The sequence below is a fragment of the Ciona intestinalis genome, chromosome 1 (genome assembly GCF_000224145.3).
Source record: "Ciona intestinalis chromosome 1, KH, whole genome shotgun sequence".
NCBI lineage: Eukaryota > Metazoa > Chordata > Ascidiacea > Phlebobranchia > Cionidae > Ciona > Ciona intestinalis.
The window spans coordinates 2,043,510-2,061,142 of record NC_020166.2 but is presented as its reverse complement, the minus strand read 5'-3'; the positions used below and the strand labels follow the sequence as shown (position 1 = coordinate 2,061,142).

The 17,633-nt window shown below is 44.6% G+C and overlaps 2 protein-coding genes across 7 annotated transcripts in view; one reads left to right on the top strand and one right to left on the bottom strand.

The window, feature by feature from the left end:
• LOC100178041 (myosin-binding protein C, cardiac-type-like) overlaps positions 1-13,075 on the top strand; it is a 36,147-nt gene extending 23,072 nt beyond the window's left edge. For 5 of the 6 annotated variants that reach the window (XM_026837145.1, XM_026837143.1, XM_002130155.5 and 2 more), the window contains one exon: positions 78-925. In XM_026837145.1, coding sequence (XP_026692946.1) covers positions 78-88 — 11 coding nt within the window. In that variant the 3' untranslated portion in view covers positions 89-925. Of the gene's footprint in view, positions 1-77; positions 926-9,760; positions 9,820-11,851 lie in introns of those variants that run through there. The other variant, XR_003396445.1, reaches the window with a different exon arrangement.
• Positions 4,454-17,009, bottom strand: LOC100177998. Its single transcript, XM_009863975.3, has 4 exons — positions 15,050-17,009; positions 7,388-7,557; positions 6,702-7,295; positions 4,454-6,625 (listed from the first exon to the last, which is right to left on the bottom strand). The coding sequence occupies exons 1-4, from the start codon at positions 16,890-16,892 to the stop codon at positions 4,973-4,975; spliced, it is 4,260 nt and encodes a 1,419-aa protein (XP_009862277.1). The 5' UTR covers positions 16,893-17,009; the 3' UTR covers positions 4,454-4,972.
• Positions 17,010-17,633: the final 624 nt, after the last annotated feature.

Below are 17,633 nucleotides of genomic sequence, written 5' to 3'. Positions count from 1 at the left end.
ATATTTTAATTGCGCGATATTTGTTAGGTTTCGACTTCTAACTTCAAAGCAGTTTAAACTTATTTTTTTTCCTTCAGCCCAAGGTTGAGCCTTCTTCCCTTTGAACTCTTCTTCCTTCCAGAATATTCTCTCCCTTTCTTCTTGGAAAAACTATGAACTTGTTTAATCTTTCCAGCTTGTAAATAAACTGCTTTACTTTTACAGCTTTCGTTTATCCGCTTATGGCTATATACAAATAAAGCCTATATCGCATAAATATTATTCCCCTATATCACATAATATAACTCACAATAAACATTTGGCTTATAATCGCATATAAACTTTCTGAAACTGTTACCAACTGCTAAGAATACACAAAACAAATAAGTAAACTAACCCCACGGCATACACAATTCAGTGCCAGATTAAAATTTTCCTAAAACCCAAGTTAAAAATTGTTTGAAAGCCTAAAACTGTACAGTGCATTTTCTAAAGTGTATTTGGCGTTCACCAGTGCAGGCCTTTAAGTTCGCTACTTGTACATATGCATGCGACATGTACATAGTCATCGTACGTGTTCCGTATTTCCGTCGCTTTCAGTGCCCGTTCCGTTTAGTTCCAACTTAAAATCTGGTTTAAATAATACTGGTAATTTTTAAAAAAAAATGTAAAAAAAATGTTGAAATTTCAAGACGGTTATCAAAATACGAAATACGATTCTGTTGTGTGATTAGTTGTGTTTGTAGTGAGTTGTTTGTTGTCCAGTTGTTTTGTACAAATATTACTTCTATATGAACCGGTCACATGTATAAAATAATTAGGTTTTGAATATTTAACTTCTGAAGAAATCGGTCGAAATCGAGTGCAATGTACATGGCGAGTTTGAATTTTTGTTAATTGCTTCGGTTGCGGATATAACCTTGAAATAAACTAAAATGCATTCTTACGAGGAAGTGTTATTTGGCAGACGCCATCAGGTTTTTCCGTGTTGTAATTCAATATGGACGAACACCGGTCTTACATACGTCACGGGGCTGTTACGTAACCTACATATCGTCAGGGGTGAAGGCAAGGATCAAATGTAAAGTGTAATCACGTACATCCTTAATCTAGCTTGGGTGGCAGATATTTCCAACTTGCAAAGCACTGCCTACGTGCACATTCCCACGATGTTTAAGAATATCGGCTTATTTTGCGACATTTTCCTGAAAAATTATTCCATTTTCGGGCCCATAATAAATAACTGTTACACATATAAAGTGAAACGGTTCAATATCAAAGCGTATGTTTGTTGATTACATATAAAGTAATGGCAAACATATATAGTAGGGTGAGAAAAACGGGGCACCTTTAGCACTTGATATCCAAATATTCTGATCCTGTTTTAGACCATCAACAACGGTCTATAGGAGTCGTGAGGATGCGATTTTTTAATTCTTTGAACGTTCATTGTTTACTACCAAATGGAACCAGAAAATAAAATGAAAATTTGTCCCATCTTTCTCTACCCTACTTTATTATAAACGCCGATTAACGCCAATGAAATTGTACGCCAACAGCATAAACCTATATATGCTAAGTTGTTTTCGTTATAAACCCAAAAGTATCCTTTATTGCGAAACTCATACCGCTAACTTAACGCTGTTTTCAATACTGGAGCAGAGATTTTTGGCTTCTAGCTTATCTTCTTACACATTAGTGACGTTATAAATGGGCCAGCTGTCCTGAGGTGTTTTCTTTCCAAGCGTCCCGAACAAATTTAGGAGAAAATTGAAGTTACTTGTTTATATGCTGCTAGTTAAGATGACCGATCACCGATCCAGTTCAATCCAGTTAGAAGTCGTAACTCTTAAAACGAAATCTAATCCTATTACGCCGCACTCTCGCTCGACAGTTGCCACTGGACAAAGAATGTAATTATGTCGGCACTTTTGTCATAGTAGGGTGGCGGAGTATGGGACACCCTTTTATTCTATTTTCTTGTCCCGTTTGGTAGTCAGCAAAGAACATCCAAAGAATTATAAAACCGTATCCTCATGACTCCATAGAAAGTTGGTAATTGTTTAAAACACGATTACGAAATTTGGATATTACGTGATAAAGATGTCTCGTCTCCCCCACCCTACTATATTTAAGTAAAATACCAAAAAAATAAAGTAACAATTTTTTGGGTGCAAAATAGAAACAAGTGGTTTTGGTCTGTTATTCTCACGTTTAAAACTTATAGAATTGTTACTCGACTTTCGCATTCTTTAACATGTACATTTGTAATTTTTTAGTAATATATAAGATCAATAATTTAGCACATAACATCTCATATTTCATAACTGAATGTTTAACTAATAATGTAGCCCCTTAAAACCGTGTTTTTAAAGTCGTACAGTTACATTTTTATAAACGTTCTTTGTTCATCATTATATGTATTTATAAACGTTCTTTGTCAACCAAATAGGACGATTACAGAGAATAAAAACATGTACCATCTTTCCCCAACCTACTATATACATATAATGATCTCTCGCATTTTGGCCCGTGTGCTGGATGGGTATTTTTGGTCCGGTATCATCCGCGCCTGCATGTTCGCGGGGTTTCAACTTCTATGCACAAAGTTTAAGAAGTGTTCCGAAACCTAATCTATCTGAGAACGGCTGTCGGAGTCATGGGAATTGGGTACGGTGCCGCAACACGAGACAGTGATTTTCGTGGCTTCACCGCTTGCTACTGATCCGGCCGATTAAGTTAACGTCCATCGGAGACGATTAAAGCGACGCCACCTTGCATTTGCGTCAATGAAAACGCGTAATTTCCTCAGAGTACTTGTTACTTTTAAGAGCCTGGCCGGGTCATGCGTCATACACGCGCGTGTTTTTGATCAATCTTAAATTTTCGCGAAAATTTGTTTTTCGTTTTTTTTTTCGAATGCCCGTTTTCGTTTTTGAAGATTTTCACTTTCGAATGCCTGGTTTTAGAATAAGTGTTTATGCACATCTTAACTTAGATTTGAAACGTCTTTTCAGTTTGTTAGGTCACATCGGACGGCTTATATCTTAAGTAGGTCTTTCCGTTGGAGATCCAATGTGATATCATTGACAACGCTGTACAAACCATCTGTGTTTTCATTGGGATTTAATTTGTTCTTGAGCTTATTCTGGTTAAGACTTCGCTTATGTGTATGATACCGCTTACATTGTAATGACAACCGCTGCCTTGATTTATTTGGACCATTTGTAAATATACCTGCATCAAATTTTATCTGCTGGCACAGTTTTCGACGTATGTTTGGAGCTACTTCCAGTAATTTGTCTAACTTGTACACTTCACCATATGTTTGTTTGTCAGCAGAATGCAGTTTATCTGTACGGGCTTGTGGTCAGTAATCAAATCATGTGTGGTCTCGGTAACGGCTAATATAGCATTGTCTTTGCCCTGCCAAGTTTTGCTCGTAAGAGATTTCCGAAATCGGTTTTAGCCGCTACAACTCTTTACGTCACCAGCCACTCATCATAAGCGGCATTGAATGCGAGATTTTAGGCTTAACATTGTTAGATATAAATGTGACGTAGAGGTCTACTGGCCGCATTAAAGTATAAGAGCATTAAGCCAAAGGTGTTTTTGTTTATGACACTTGGCGATCCGTGACGGTAATAGAGCAATCTTGAAATTACAGCCCATTAAGTTTATATTTTGGTGTCTTGTAATTTCCGTACATTAAAATATTAGTAAATTGATATCGTAATTTAAACCATAACCGTTTTTGAACACATTATAAGTTTAACTGGTGTAAACCTTTGATTTACTTTAAGTCCCTTACTCTGCTGGGATTTCAAGTCACTACATTTTATGATGTATAATGTTCCGTTTAAGACAGCGGCTGTAATAAAGCGCAAACAGTTTTGGGAAAATAAGACCGGACATTTTATAGCACCAGCTGAGTAATATACCCATAAAAGCAAATAAACAGAGACGTCCTAGAGTCACTTAGAACACTTAGGACTTATTTTGCTGCTGTCATCTCGCAACTATAATCTGACAGGCTTCGCACGCTTCTATTAATGTTCTGCAGTAAGTTGGAATAAAATGATTTATGTTTTCATCTCGTTTGTCTTTTAATTTGGTAGTAAACAAAGTATGGTTCTGTAACTGTATCACCACGACCCCCAAAACGGATGTTAATCGTTAAAAAGACGATCAGGAAATATAAATATTTTAATAACGATATTCATCTTACCCCAAAACCTCAGTACTATATAACAGCTTGTGGACGATTGTCTGGAATCGTTAAACCTTATATCTTCCGTTTTATCGACGAAGACGTCGTTAATCTAAAACTAAACCTCCTTAAATGTAATTGAATTTTGCATGTGATTTGGATTTTGGCATAATAACGTCTCAGTTCTGTTTCGCGTGATGGCTTGTCTTACTACCTTCTCTATTTGATTTGGCTTTTTCAGTAGCATGAAGCACAGCTTTAAGATTTCGTTTTGTTCATTTATTATCACGGGACGGTCGTGTAATGCAAACATGGACGATTTAATTTCTGGGAAAATCATGGGGGCGAAAATAAAACCGCGATGGAACTGGACGGTACCGCCCTAAACTAGATATACAACAGGAAAAGGTGAATGTAAAACGAATTGGCGCAAAGACAGTAACACTCTTGTCGCTGAAGGAAAATAAAACGAATGTTAATTCATCTTAAAACAACGCGAAATGAATGGGCCATGATTGCCAAGAGTAGAAAAATACGCGAGAAGTTACATGGGCGAGGTAATCGTGTTAACTAATGTATGTAGCACTGCCAGCTTTAGAACTCCGCTTAAACTGAATACTGTGCTGGGAAAGCAAAAAGAATACGCTCATGTGGTGTGACAAACGATAAAGGGCAAGAAATGCAAGCATGGGCGCAAAATGCAAAAGCTTAAATTAAGATTTGGGTTGGAAAAATAAACAATATGAAAGAGAATAGATGGAAGTAGTTGTGAAGTGCTGATCGCTACACTAGTGTCTCGGAATACATAATTAAGTCCGAATCAGTACTATGTAGTGAACTTAGGCCTGTATCCGAATCGTTATCGCACGGCGCTTCAACTTTTCGTACGCCACCGGTCACGGATTGAATGTTAGGTCGCCTTTGCCCACGCGTTAAATTACGAGGGTTACCAGTGACAAAGGGAGAGCAGGGCGCCGATGCCGGGGATCTATGGTGGGCAGGACCAACCCCCGCTGCCGAGAGAAGGTTGAGCGGAGAAGGGCAATGCTTCCCGCCCTTTCCCTTTATTTCTCCACCGTTGTGAAGGGCTACACGCTTCAATGGTTCGCTCTGTCGTACATCGCAGTGGGAGTTGTATACGATCGGCTTTTTAAGGATTCCGCTAAGATGGCTGGGAAGAGCTCCCTTGCCGAAACTACCACCCCGTTTGCCGAACTGTTCGTTTTGTTGCTTTTCCAAAAGCACCGGGTTTGGTTTCCTGCGTTGGCCGCTGTTTCGTCGAATGAGTTTCTGCTGCTGGGCAAGACGATCCTGTTCGTCCTTGTTCATGCTAATAATGCGCAAGTCTGCCGGTGAGACCGGCGCAGAAGCAATTGTGCCTGGAATAAGGGCAAGCGCAGGTTTTGAAGCAAAGCTGGGGCGATTTTTCGGTACGTTCGCTCTCGATGGCGATCGTGGTGACATACGGGAAGATGCTTTTAAGTGGTCGTCTTGCGTCACTTTTAACTGTGGAGGGAAAACGAATCTGTTGCGACAACTTCCACGCTTTACATTTCCGCGTGAGAAAAACGCAGGCGAGGACGTGGCCGAGTCTTGGCTTTCGGTCCCGACGGAAGGAAGGGGTCTGGGACTTCCGCCGTCGCAACTGCTATTTCGACTACCCATATCTGTGCTGTCGCTGCTGGCAAAGCTACTCGTGCTTCCCGCTGACGCATTGCCGGAATCGTCAGTGTTGTTTGCATTGTTGTTTCGGGTGACGGAGAGATAATCCTTTAGTTCAGCTGTGAACGGCGCTTCGATTACCCGTGTCTGGGGTGACGGTCGTCGGGTTGCTGGGTGACGTAGTATGATGCCTCGTGGAATGGCATCTTCTGTTGAAATTATGGTCGAGGTAGCATTGTTGTTATCAGCAGCGTCTGACAACTCCTCGTACTCGCAATCGCTGCGGTAATCCGGGATTGGGGGCATGGGAAGCAGGGCGGTTACTGACGCCGTTGACCGACTGGGCGACGGTAAAGGTGCAGCGGCTGCTGGAACTGGCGCTGGGGATGGTAAAGGCAGCTCTGAGAAATTTGCGGGGACGTCGCCGTGGCTGAACCAGTGCGGGGATATAGGTGGAGTTTGAAGTCCGTTTTGTTGTTGCTGCAACTCCATCTTGCAGTGCTCGCACCATAGCCAGGGTGAAAGTGCGTGATGAAGTGCCGACGTTGCCGGCGAAAGAGGGTCATTTTCTTGCGGTGTGTGTACCCCATTTTCTGGAGCGAAGGCTGGGCTATTGGGGTCTGCCTGCGCACACGCAGCAAGGTATCTTTGCAGCGAGATTTCGTTGTCATACGCAGTAAGGAGTTCTCCGTATTCTTCCCATAGCTCTGGTGAGATTCCTTCGGGAGAGGCCGCCAGTTCTCGTACTAGGTTTAAGAGTGCTTCACCCTTCGCCTAAAGAAAAAGTAAAGGGTTAAACCTTGTAAATGACCACCTAGACCCTACTTCTATATTGATGCACACCAATTACCTGAATATGTCTTTGAGAGATTAAAGCCCGATGTTCCATCTCTTCCAGTTCAGATGAAAGCCTCAAACTTAAGTAAAGATTAGCTTCCAATTCGGTTCTTGACTTCTCAAGTTCTAGAGTTGACTCTGCGGTAGAGAGGCCGTCCTTTTGCGCTGGCTGTGATACCACCGGTACCTCTTTTTGAGGAAGGCTCTTTCCCTTTCCGGATGACACAGAAAGAGATGCAAGACGTGTATCCGACTCTTCGTCGCTTGAATCGCCGGCGTTTTTGGTAGAAACAAGTCCAAGAGCGGATGCAGCAGCCGTGAGAGGATTCTTTTGCTCTCCGGTAGGATTGCTGGACGCTCTCCACACCTCGTCCTGCATCTCTTGGAGGACGATCTCGGACTTCCGCTTGTACTCCTCAATCTTGAGTTGCATCTCGACGACTTTTTCACACGCTGCCACGTACATGGCGAGTGCTTTCGTGTCTCTAGTGTCACTGACCCACTGTGGGGGCCTGAGAGATGAAACTCGGTTCGAAGGAACTCCAAGTTCGCCGCCTTCCCGGCTATTCGGGTCGGTGGTGTCGCCCATACCGGATAGATACGTGTCCTATAAAAACATCCCGAATTATTATTTGGTCTGAAAAATTTCATATTAACAAGCAATTGGCGAAATATCATTGCTATTGGCGTAACATGTACCTGAACATAGTTTTTCCCATGTGCTCGTATCCTATACCGGTGTACGTCCGCCTCAATTCTTTCAATATCCGCATCGGCTGTTGTTACCTTTTTCTTTTGGTCAAGAAGAACTCGTTCTTGTGTGATGATTAGCTGTTTTAATTCTTCCAATTCCTTTGCGACTGTTTCTTCTGCAGAAATATGTGGAAATTGATTACACTTATTCGATATTAATTTGATATGGTTAATTAATTTAGAGTCAGTTAAACCGGCGTGAGTGCACGCTATTTCCGTGTTGGTATTTCGTTAAAAAGTAGCTTCGATTAGAAGAGTAATAGTTGCGTGTCGTTGTTTGGAGTTAATAATATAGCCACGCCCGACCCCCGACCTTCGATAGTTAATTTGTGACTTATCGGGACAGCAGAGGCACTTGTTGTGCGCGATAACATGCTCTGGTCAGTCATTTACAGACTACTATCATCGGTATATCACATTCCAGCCTGCTGCGTGACCGATACTTAGCGAGCCACAAGCTACGCGTACTTTCCCATAATAACAGCGGCATGAGATTGGTTTCGCGTCCTGCGGCTTCACGTTCACTTAGAGAGTACGATGATAGATGCCATGATAAGTGACACTTTATTCGCCGCTTCCATGCTTGCCGGCGTCCGCCCATGTGTTTGTAAAAGATTACTCGCGCACGCAACTTCTAACGTTACATTGAAACGAATCGTCTTTTGGTCGAATGTTTCTATTTATATTCTAAAAGCAATGACTCATATCAAGGGTTTCGCTGTCATGGCGTCCGGGTCTCGTTATTTCTATGCCCACTTCCGCGCGATATGTCAAATTGGTCGACTTCGCGGAAATCCAAGTATTTTGCCTCGAATTAGGGCGCAGCTAGTTGCTAATGGCGAGTAGAGAATGGCTGGTCCGTTATCCGACTGTGGTTAATGCAGAAATAGCGATTTATCAATGCAATCTGACTCGCCACATGTACTCGTAGAAACATCACCCTGCTGTACAATAGGTGTATCCATTTCTAGGCGTGTATGGTTAATATTAAGGCCAAACGAGCGGATGTTACGATAAGAACAAGATCTCTATTTGATGAGGCCTAATCGATATTGTGGTCGCATGCTGATTTTCACCACTTCCGCAAAGGAGCTAAATATAATTTAAATTCCACTGCATTTACCTGATCCAGAAAATTACCGAAAAATCGATTAAGTTTATCTTGGCTCGCCCATTGCCAAAGAAAAACCGTTTTATTGTAAATAAGCATTATTACTGAAGCGTACATAACGGTATTCTAAAGATAGCCCGTGTTGGTAAATCAAACAACAAATAAAATTGGATGCAAAAACGGTTTTACAGTGTGACTTTTTTCGTATATATTTTCGATTTTCTATACGTTTTGAAATTCCTTAAATTTTTTTTTAACTGTGTAAAAGTATCGACAGTCATTCTGAAAATTTCCAGCACCATATATGTCATGCGTCTGTTTGAATCGTTAACCTTGCAATTACCAGGACAATGCGAACTGAAAGGTTTGACAATGTAACGCTGCTTTCCCATGACGTTTAAAGCTACCTGTACGACATATGTTACCATACAAAGCCGTATTAAGCACGTTTGCGTGCTGTCAGCGTCGCTGGCGGTCAGGCAGCCATACCATTAACTGCGTTCCTCAAAGCAGACACCGAATAATACAAGCCGAACGATTTGCGAGAGCCGTGAATAGCTACATGGTGAAAACGCCGGCACGCGATGACACACCATCCAGATCAAAACAAATTGCGCTTTGCCGTTTAAGTGCCGCAGGTGGTATCAGCAATCGCAAAACAGTCAAGGTTGGCGGATTCCACAAGAATTGCGTGCATAACGAACCGAGGCGTTGTCGTGTAAACGCAGGTCTGTTCGCTCGCTGAAAGGCACAGCCTCGCCACGGTCAATACTCCATGTAATTTCCATGAATTACACCTTCTTTTCAAGGCACGACAGCCCACTGAACCAGCTGTACTTAGCGGTAGCGGTCACCGTGGTCTATTTTTTAACCGCGAGTAACAATAACGGAAGCACTGCTTCCTACACGCCGAAAAATCCCGGATCCCACCGCGATGTAGTAAAGGGCGGGTCTACACGCCGGATGAGTCCAGTTTGTAAACGACTATGACACCGTACGCTTGTACGTCACTATTTCCAATAGCGTGGTAGCAAAGAATAACAGAATATAAAAGCGTCGTTTGAAAGTTTTAAGTGCCCGCGATTCATCTAAACGGTATCCGGCCAAGATAAATTTGGGAGCGAAGCATCGTCACAAAAATTCCAAACAGGAAGCATTACTTTAGGAGTTGTTTATAGTTATCCAATTCTAAACTGAATGTTTTTCAGGACCAACGAATACCACGCCCGCCTTACGAGTCAAATCAGACGGCGCACAACAAGCGAAGGTGAGTTCCTGGGAAAGTTTATTCAAATCCAGCATTTTACGAAATGAATTAAACGACTTAAATGAAAAGAATGCGGAAAATGCAGGCCCCACGCAGTAAACTCGTTTTGGTGTGGGAGCCGGCGCTTCAACAATAAACAATGGGCCAAAGTGGGGCCCAAAACAGATCACACGCTTAACTCAATACTCAGGTTCTACGCCGGGCTTTCAATTCAAGGGATTAGGCCCAATCCTAGGCCCAAGCGTAACGGCCAATCATTCAATTATTTATCACCCCACAAGCAACGTTTAGCAGAGATAATTCGATAATTTGCCCCGCCCTGGGGTCGCCTCGTATAGGTAGCAGTGTGGATGTAGCTTATGACTATGAATAGCTACTTTTTTCATATAACTCATTCTATATTGCTACTGGGTCCACGCGACTGATGCCATATTTGCCGTCATGCTTCCTTTCGCATCAAACCAGTTGCTTATTTCTCCGCACGCTCAAGGTTTGGGGAACGGCCGGGCGTGCAAGGGAAGGGGTTTAATTCTACGACCGTGATTTAATTGGATGCCAAACGTAGTGGAACCGTGTTTTGAAATGGGGCGGCAAGGCTATTTTGATAAGTCGGCTCAGGATAGACGCGATTCTATGTTTAGATCCGTTCCGATTCAAAGCACTGCTTGATTATCCGTAGCTTAAACGTAATTGCCTGAATGCAGCACGCAACGTGCACGTGAAATCGTTTTAGCATTCCGGGACTAGGAACTGGTGACAAGGCGCTCGGGAAATTGCACCAAAATTGAATTGCGACGATAGATGCCAAAATTTAACGTCAAAAGTCTGGAAAAGTTTCTTGTTTGCCAACCCCCTTTATTCCCGCGTGCAGCTGCAGTCATCGATTAGTTAATTAGGCAAGCCGCAAAATGTTACACAACTCGCACGAGGCATTCAATTTGTATGTGGGAGTTTCGAAAACACGATTTGCTTATCAGCTATGGCGAATGTAAAAGTCATAACACGAAGCTTGGTTTCCATACACGAGACCTACCAGTTAACAGCAGACCGTACTGGAATGAGGCCATGGTGACGCCACAAACGCACACATGAGCATCCTATTTGAGAACTCGAGCTTGGATTTTGTGCGTGCTTTTGGTGTAAGTGTATATGTTGGACTACGAACCTTTGCTACTTGTATGGCAGGTTATGTCAAACATCATTTGGCGGGTGAGCAATGCGCCTTATTAAGTTTCGCTGGGCGGTTTATGTTTTCCCACCAAGATAAGACCGCACTTCTGGAAACTATTTCTGTAGCTATGTTTGTGGAGAGGGGCGCGGTGTTGTTGTACATGCCAGTCGACCGCAATGGTAACTCCACTGTGGCGGCTGGAAAGCCGCGAAACTTCGTCGTTTTAAATAAGCAGGTGGCGACGAACATCGCTATGCATGGAGTAGGCTTGGTGTTTTTCTTTCTATCGCATTCTTTCGTGATTCAATGCGCCTTGCTATTGTGTCGGTTAAAATAGGCCGCTGCGACAGATCATTGCACGGTAGGACAGGTCTCTGTGTAGTATACAAAGGGCTGGGATAAGCAGGTCGTTGCGGCGCCACCCCCGCACTTGCTGTGACAATATTAATGCTGACGGATGAGTCCTTGCGTCAGGAAAGAAGACCCTTCAAAAGACCCACAAAGCGTGAACTGCCGCGGTCCTAGCGACGACCTGTAGCGCCCACGCCGCATGATATAGCAATAGGCATAATAAGGGAAATGATAACAAGATTCGGTTCATTGCTGAATATCCAATTCATATCGCGAGGTATTACTATTCCACTTTGCCTCGCGTTAACTGCCTAGATATGCGTAACGTTATAGTTTGGATTTTGGAACGTGAATTTTAGGTTTAGGTGCGGCGTTATAAGTGCTGGCTTGGTGTCGAAGATACTGTAAAGTGCTTCAGATTTTTGGACCGACGGTAATAGTTACGGCATTCTCACGCGCTGGATATAGTCGAAATCCATAAGTTTAATTAGGCGAAATTTATCCTTTCAGGCGAGCTAAACCGGACAGGATAACCGACTTACGAAATTCGAGAGTGATTTTCCGGTTTGGTAAATCGTTTACAGCAGAAAATTGCGACACTTTATCCGCGATTACGAACGTGACTTAGAATTTAGTTACGACCGGGCATGAGACGAAAGTCGGCGCCACTCGGGTCTTTACCAAGGTGATAACGTGCAAGAAATTCCGGACGGCAGTTTGGTTAGCTTTTCCAAATATTTGCATGTCGGTTCCCCAGGCTAACGAGCGAATAAATTGATTTTGAACAAGCATTAATTCACAGTGTATTGTGTAAGTGAATGACAGGTGTGTGATAAGGATTATGTGTCATACTAACCTCCTCATTAGGAATGCTGCAAAAGTGCGCGGATAATGTTTTCCTTAGTGTTGTTCAAATTTTACTGGTGCTGTCCAAAAAGTACCAAAACCTAATGCGACTTTACAAACATATTGCAATGGTTACTGTGCGTGTTTGTTCTCATAAAAGTACCGGTGGCCTAGCACTGCAAGAGTTACGTACATCAAATTCCGAACATGAAAGCGAGTAAAACCGCCCGCTGTGGTTCTTATTCTACTTTCTAAACCCTCGAGCGAAGCGTGGGCGTTCTGGACCGGCCAATCCCTTTCTATTGGCCACTCCAGCGGAAAAAGAAACTCACTCATACTGTGATTGGAATGCGTTCAGTGAACGGACATAAGGGTGCTTATAAAACCCCTTCCAACCTGTCTATAATTTCCGGTATAGTGTGTGATGAATCACATAAGCCAGCTACGGGTTTAAAGCGTTGATTCGTGTGTCGGTGTTTCCATCGTAACGCTTCCGCAACTTCCCTTATGTTATCGCGCTAACGTTAACCCGTTGCTACGCTACATAGACATAAGTTAACGCAGCTTTCCAAAACGTTACCACAATGACGTAATCGAAAAACTCTGCCTTTGTGACGCTGTACAGTCCAAAACATGAGGCTTGCCAATCGCAACATGGCTTACACAATAAACAGTCGATAAAGAGACGATACGCGAGTATTGGTTTTGTTTGTTGTGCGCTGGAAACGATTTCTATTTATTTTCAGCCGTCGGACGTGGCGACAGTTGCTTTGAACGGCAGAGTACAGACAGATCCCCGCGGGGTCTTGGGCCGTCGGTTTACAGTGACAACCGTTTCCCATGTGCCACACATATCAAATAATCGCCTAATTAGACATGCCGATATATTTCCGACGTGGGACGAGATGCGTGGGCTCGCAATACACAAGACCGGCGGCGCTTACCATACGGAGATTAGTTGTCGATTCGATAATCGGTCTCTCATGTCGCGCCGCTGTGACTACGACTCCCTAATCGCATTTCGAATAGAGCAAGACCAATTTTCGAGACCCGTTGTACGTACTACTGGCATTGTATCTTAAATAAGATCGCCCATGTGTTACGAGCAGAACGACGAGGCGTTCGTACATTGACCTGTCGTTTGATCGAATGAAATTCACTAGTAAAATATGCGATAAAGCAGGGGACCTATTTCGCCAACGGGCAGAGGCGCGAACAGGACCCAGGCTCTCCATCAATCTAATAGACAATCGACGGCGAAATCTTCATTAACACACCGCAAACGATTAGGATCGGCGATGCAGTAAATGCGTTGGTCGCGATCTGATAGTGAAGGCAGAACGAATTCAGGTTGAAAAGTTTGGTGAAATCAACGGATACGAACGGCCTTGTCCAAACAAATAGAAGCGAGAAATTCCTGTGGCGAACAAGGAACAATATCGCTTCATTATGCCGATTCAGATTGGTTCCGGAGGCTGATCGCTCGTTAGGCCGTTGTCTTCACACCGCGACACTTCTGACAGCCTAAATGTCGCTTTCCATGTTAAGGTCATGTCAAGGTTCCGCAGCGGAATTTGATTTTGATCGTTTCTTTTCCGCAGAGGTAAGAAACACAAAAGCACGTTTTGTTACGTCATTTGTCCTTCAGTCTCGCTTGTTTAGATAATGCGCCTCGCTAGGTGGAGACACAGAGCACCCCTAAGCATTTGCCCAACACAGCTTATCCGCTGCTGCAACTTTGTGTGCTAAAGCGAAACAAAGCGGTGCAACTATGCAAGGCGATCTTATATGAACTGCGGTTAGCTAAGTCGAAGCAATACTTCCCCTTGCTCGCTCGATGGTGCACGAAAGAGAGCGTCCCACACGCTTGCGCCCATTGGACCCTCTGTAACTGAAACTCAGAGGCCGTTAGGGGCTGCTGGGAATAAGCCGTCGCTCGGGCTGGCTTACTTCCCTGCAGGCGAATTTCGTTACTTGACCTGGGTAGATATGACAGGTCGGTTCCTATTCAGCAGCAGCGTGCAACTGCATACTCTGACTCGTCTATGTGGTAGCGGCTATATTGGTGTCACGGTAACGCGAACGAAACAATAGACTTAACCGATGGGGCCATGTTGCCTGTTTAAACAAGCGCATCGGCGTCGCGGTGAGGTGTTTTCTAAACTCAACGGGTTGAAGGAATACACAAACAACGGTTAGACGCATAGTACTCTTGCTGTTTCCAAAACAATGTCGTGGCCAAATTTTACCCAAGGAAACAACTGTCAGTTATGAAATATGATTCATTTTTGCGGTCGAATTCGTTTCGCGTCTGTTTCGATAGACCTCGTCACGGAAAGTCGATGCAATTTTGGGGAAAACGATTTAATTATTTTGTCCGCAAAGGCTCCAGACTGCATGCATTGTTATTACGGATTGAGTGAATCGTAGGGCAACTGCTGGCGTCAGAAATAATTGCGTTATTATACGCGTCACTAAATACCCACTCTCGTTTAAAGACGCACTGACTTCGTTAATTGCCATGCAAATGCATGCGGGCGACGCTCGTAACAAATTACGCGAGATGGAGTCGTTATTACACAAAGGTTTTGCCACAGGCAATGCGTTAAACCTGTGCGTGAGAGCGGTAGAGAACCATGCACAAGCGACCCGACCTTTTAAGGGTGCCAGATATAATCTAAACGGTGTTTATTGCCGCATCAGAAAGGCGACACGAGAGACCTTGTTAACCCCGTAGTTCAAATTCATTACAGGCTACAATACTGTGCTGTTTAAAATTCCACAAACCACTATATTGACTTGATCAAGCCTAGCACGCACGGCGACCGGTTATGTGTGATTTGATAATAAACACAATCTTACCGCTATCTGTAGACTTGTTCTTTTCGGCAGCAGACAGGGCCTTGTTCTCCGGCTTCGTTACTCCAGTATCCGTGTCTGCAGGCAGGGTGGTCTTCAGACTTTCTTCGGACGGTGCTGGTTTTGCGGATTGCTCCTTGCGGCTGTTTGGTACAGCAGCAAATGTTACACTTCGCTTGGAACCTTTACCCGATGACGGTTGGCTCGGTGCTGGACTCTTGCCAGCGGATGACGAAGCTTTTGCTACGGGGGGTTGCGGTGCTCGCCTCTTCTTGCGGAAAGTACCAATTAAGCTCTGAGCTGGCTTGGTTAACCCTGGTCCAGTTACTTTCCTAAATAACTTCGCCGCTCCGCTATTCTTCTGCTTTTCCGGCTTGCTTGATGTTGCTGGTGCGACCGCAACTGCTGGAGAGGCACGTTTAGCCCTGAGGTAGCTCTCTAAGTAGTCGGTACCACTAGATGTTTCGCTGCTGCTCGTCCCGCTTATGCTACTACCGCTCGTGTTCGAAGTCTCGCTACATGTCGTCGTACCGCTGCTCGAGTCCGTAGCGGTAGTGGTAGTAGTCGTACCACTGCTGTAGCTATCTGTGCATTGCAACATAGCGGTAGCGAACGAAACCGCCTTCTGGCGGGAAACAGCACTCCCGAACTCCGCCATGATAGACTTTTCGTCGTCGGCATCTTCGCCTGCGCTGTGGGAGTCAATCTCGGCGTCCGATCCCGTACTCGTCGTACCCGTGGACGTGGTGGTCGTAGTATCATCAGTGCTGTACCTGTATGCGTGTCTTCTAGATCTACGAGACTTTCCTACTCTCCCGTGCCGGTGCCGACTGTCTCTTCTATGTCGACGCTTCCTTTGGCTTGAGGATCTTGATCTTCGTCGGGAATTTTGGCAATAGGGGTAATGTCCAACATTGCGGTCTCTGCGGCTTCCTGATAACTGGACGTTCTGGTCGGACAATGCGTCCGAATCGTCGTCGTCATCATCGTCTTGCATGAGGGACCTTCGTCTGTGGTTACGGCGTCGGTAGGTACAGTGTTCTCGGTTAAAATCTCGATTATCCAGCGCACTTTGGATAAACTTGCTTTTGTCGGTGTGCCGCAGGAGGCAATCCGGTCCGGTAATCACTCCGTCCACAAATTGCTCCTCACTAAGGGTAATTGTGACCTCGGTGGTTTCGGTCGTCTTCTGCCGGACCGCGACGCACCGGTCGCCCGCTGAGGTGGCGACTTTGCTGCCGATCGTTGGAGCGTGGGCGCTTATGCTTTTGTTGTTGTTTTTGTCCTCGCCGCCATCTTTTGTCTGCTGCGTCATAACAGCGCGTTGGAATTGCATCATACTTCTGCGAATCCGCCTCTTTCGCCCTTGCGACAGATTATCGAGAAAATGCGCTGATTCAGCCCCGGTGTGGCGCTGGGGCAAGTTGTTAATCAAGTTATTACATCTACTAGGCGAGCCCTCTGCCCTAGTACTATGGTGGTGGTGATGAGCATCGCGGTATCGGGTACACTTGCTCTTCTTGAGCGAAAATTTGACATGGCACTGTTCCTTACCCCATGCCTGCCACACAGCGAAAATCCGTGTCCGTGGCGGTAAAGGCTTTTCACAACCGCGCCAGTTTTCTACGATAACGAAGCCCTGAGCTATTTCCTTGAGCGATTTATTCGCTGAAAAGTTAAATTCAAGCTCGTCCGTTGTGCTTGCTTCTGCGTTTTGCCTGGCTGCGTTCCACTCTGTCTGCTTGTCTTTGAGCAAAGCTTGTAGAACTTCTGAGCAAGTTGTTTTCCTTGTAAGTCCTGATATTTCCTTTTCCTCTCGGCCGACACGAACAGTTATGGTCGACATGTTTGTTTGCACTTTATGTCTGGAAATAGTCCTTACCGAGTTGTGTACAACTCTTACTCCAATAAAGCGTTCAGTTCACAAGTTACTATGCATTGGTTGGTTTTTGATGTACCTGAAAGGGCAAAGCGGTTAGTTCTCAACCGAAGCGATTTATTTCAATTTGCGCCGATCCTCGACCCGAAAAGCCGGGAGCGCTTCGTGAAAGAGTCGTGCGGTTTCCCTCTGCCTACAACCGAGCCACTCGAACGGCGCTGAAACATTGAAAATCTTACAGAACAAGCACACATGCGCTGCAGCTGACTAGGATTTGCCTCGGCAAATGCATGGATTACAGGCCGCTCATGAAGTAATTTAATACAGGTCAAATCGCCGACTGCGAAAGCCCCTTCACGTCGGCCCCATACAGATCACATAATCCGCTTCTATGGGCTTTGATCGGCCTGAGCTTTTCTTAAAACCTCATCCGCGACACTGCGTCAACCTATTTTCAATTAAATCTCACGGCGCCATTGCTCGACCTGAAATTTCATATCTAACGACTTATCGACTTTCCAGCCCGGCGGATTTAGGTCAAATCTCGGACGACCTGAGTCTCTTCGAACGGAGCGACGTAAAGAGGCCGTGATCTGACAATGGGCCGCCAGGAATGAATCGAACAGCTTACTTCAATCGTCAGAGTTGGCGAACGCATTTTTTCTACGAGCGACGAGCGATAACGATTGCCTTTTTCTCCTTCTCACC

What these genes read in the sequence shown, in the direction of transcription:
- LOC100177998 (XM_009863975.3), bottom strand. Translation starts at nt 16,892, where the DNA reads ATGTCGACCATAACTGTTCGTGTCGGCCGAGAGGAAAAGGAAATATCA. An exon ending in GAACAAGTCTACAGATAGCG is followed by an intron (nt 7,558 to 15,049) that starts GTAAGATTGTGT and finishes ATATTTCTGCAG; the next exon opens with AAGAAACAGTCGCAAAGGAA. An exon ending in TCTCTCAAAGACATATTCAG is followed by an intron (nt 6,626 to 6,701) that starts GTAATTGGTGTG and finishes CTTTTTCTTTAG; the next exon opens with GCGAAGGGTGAAGCACTCTT.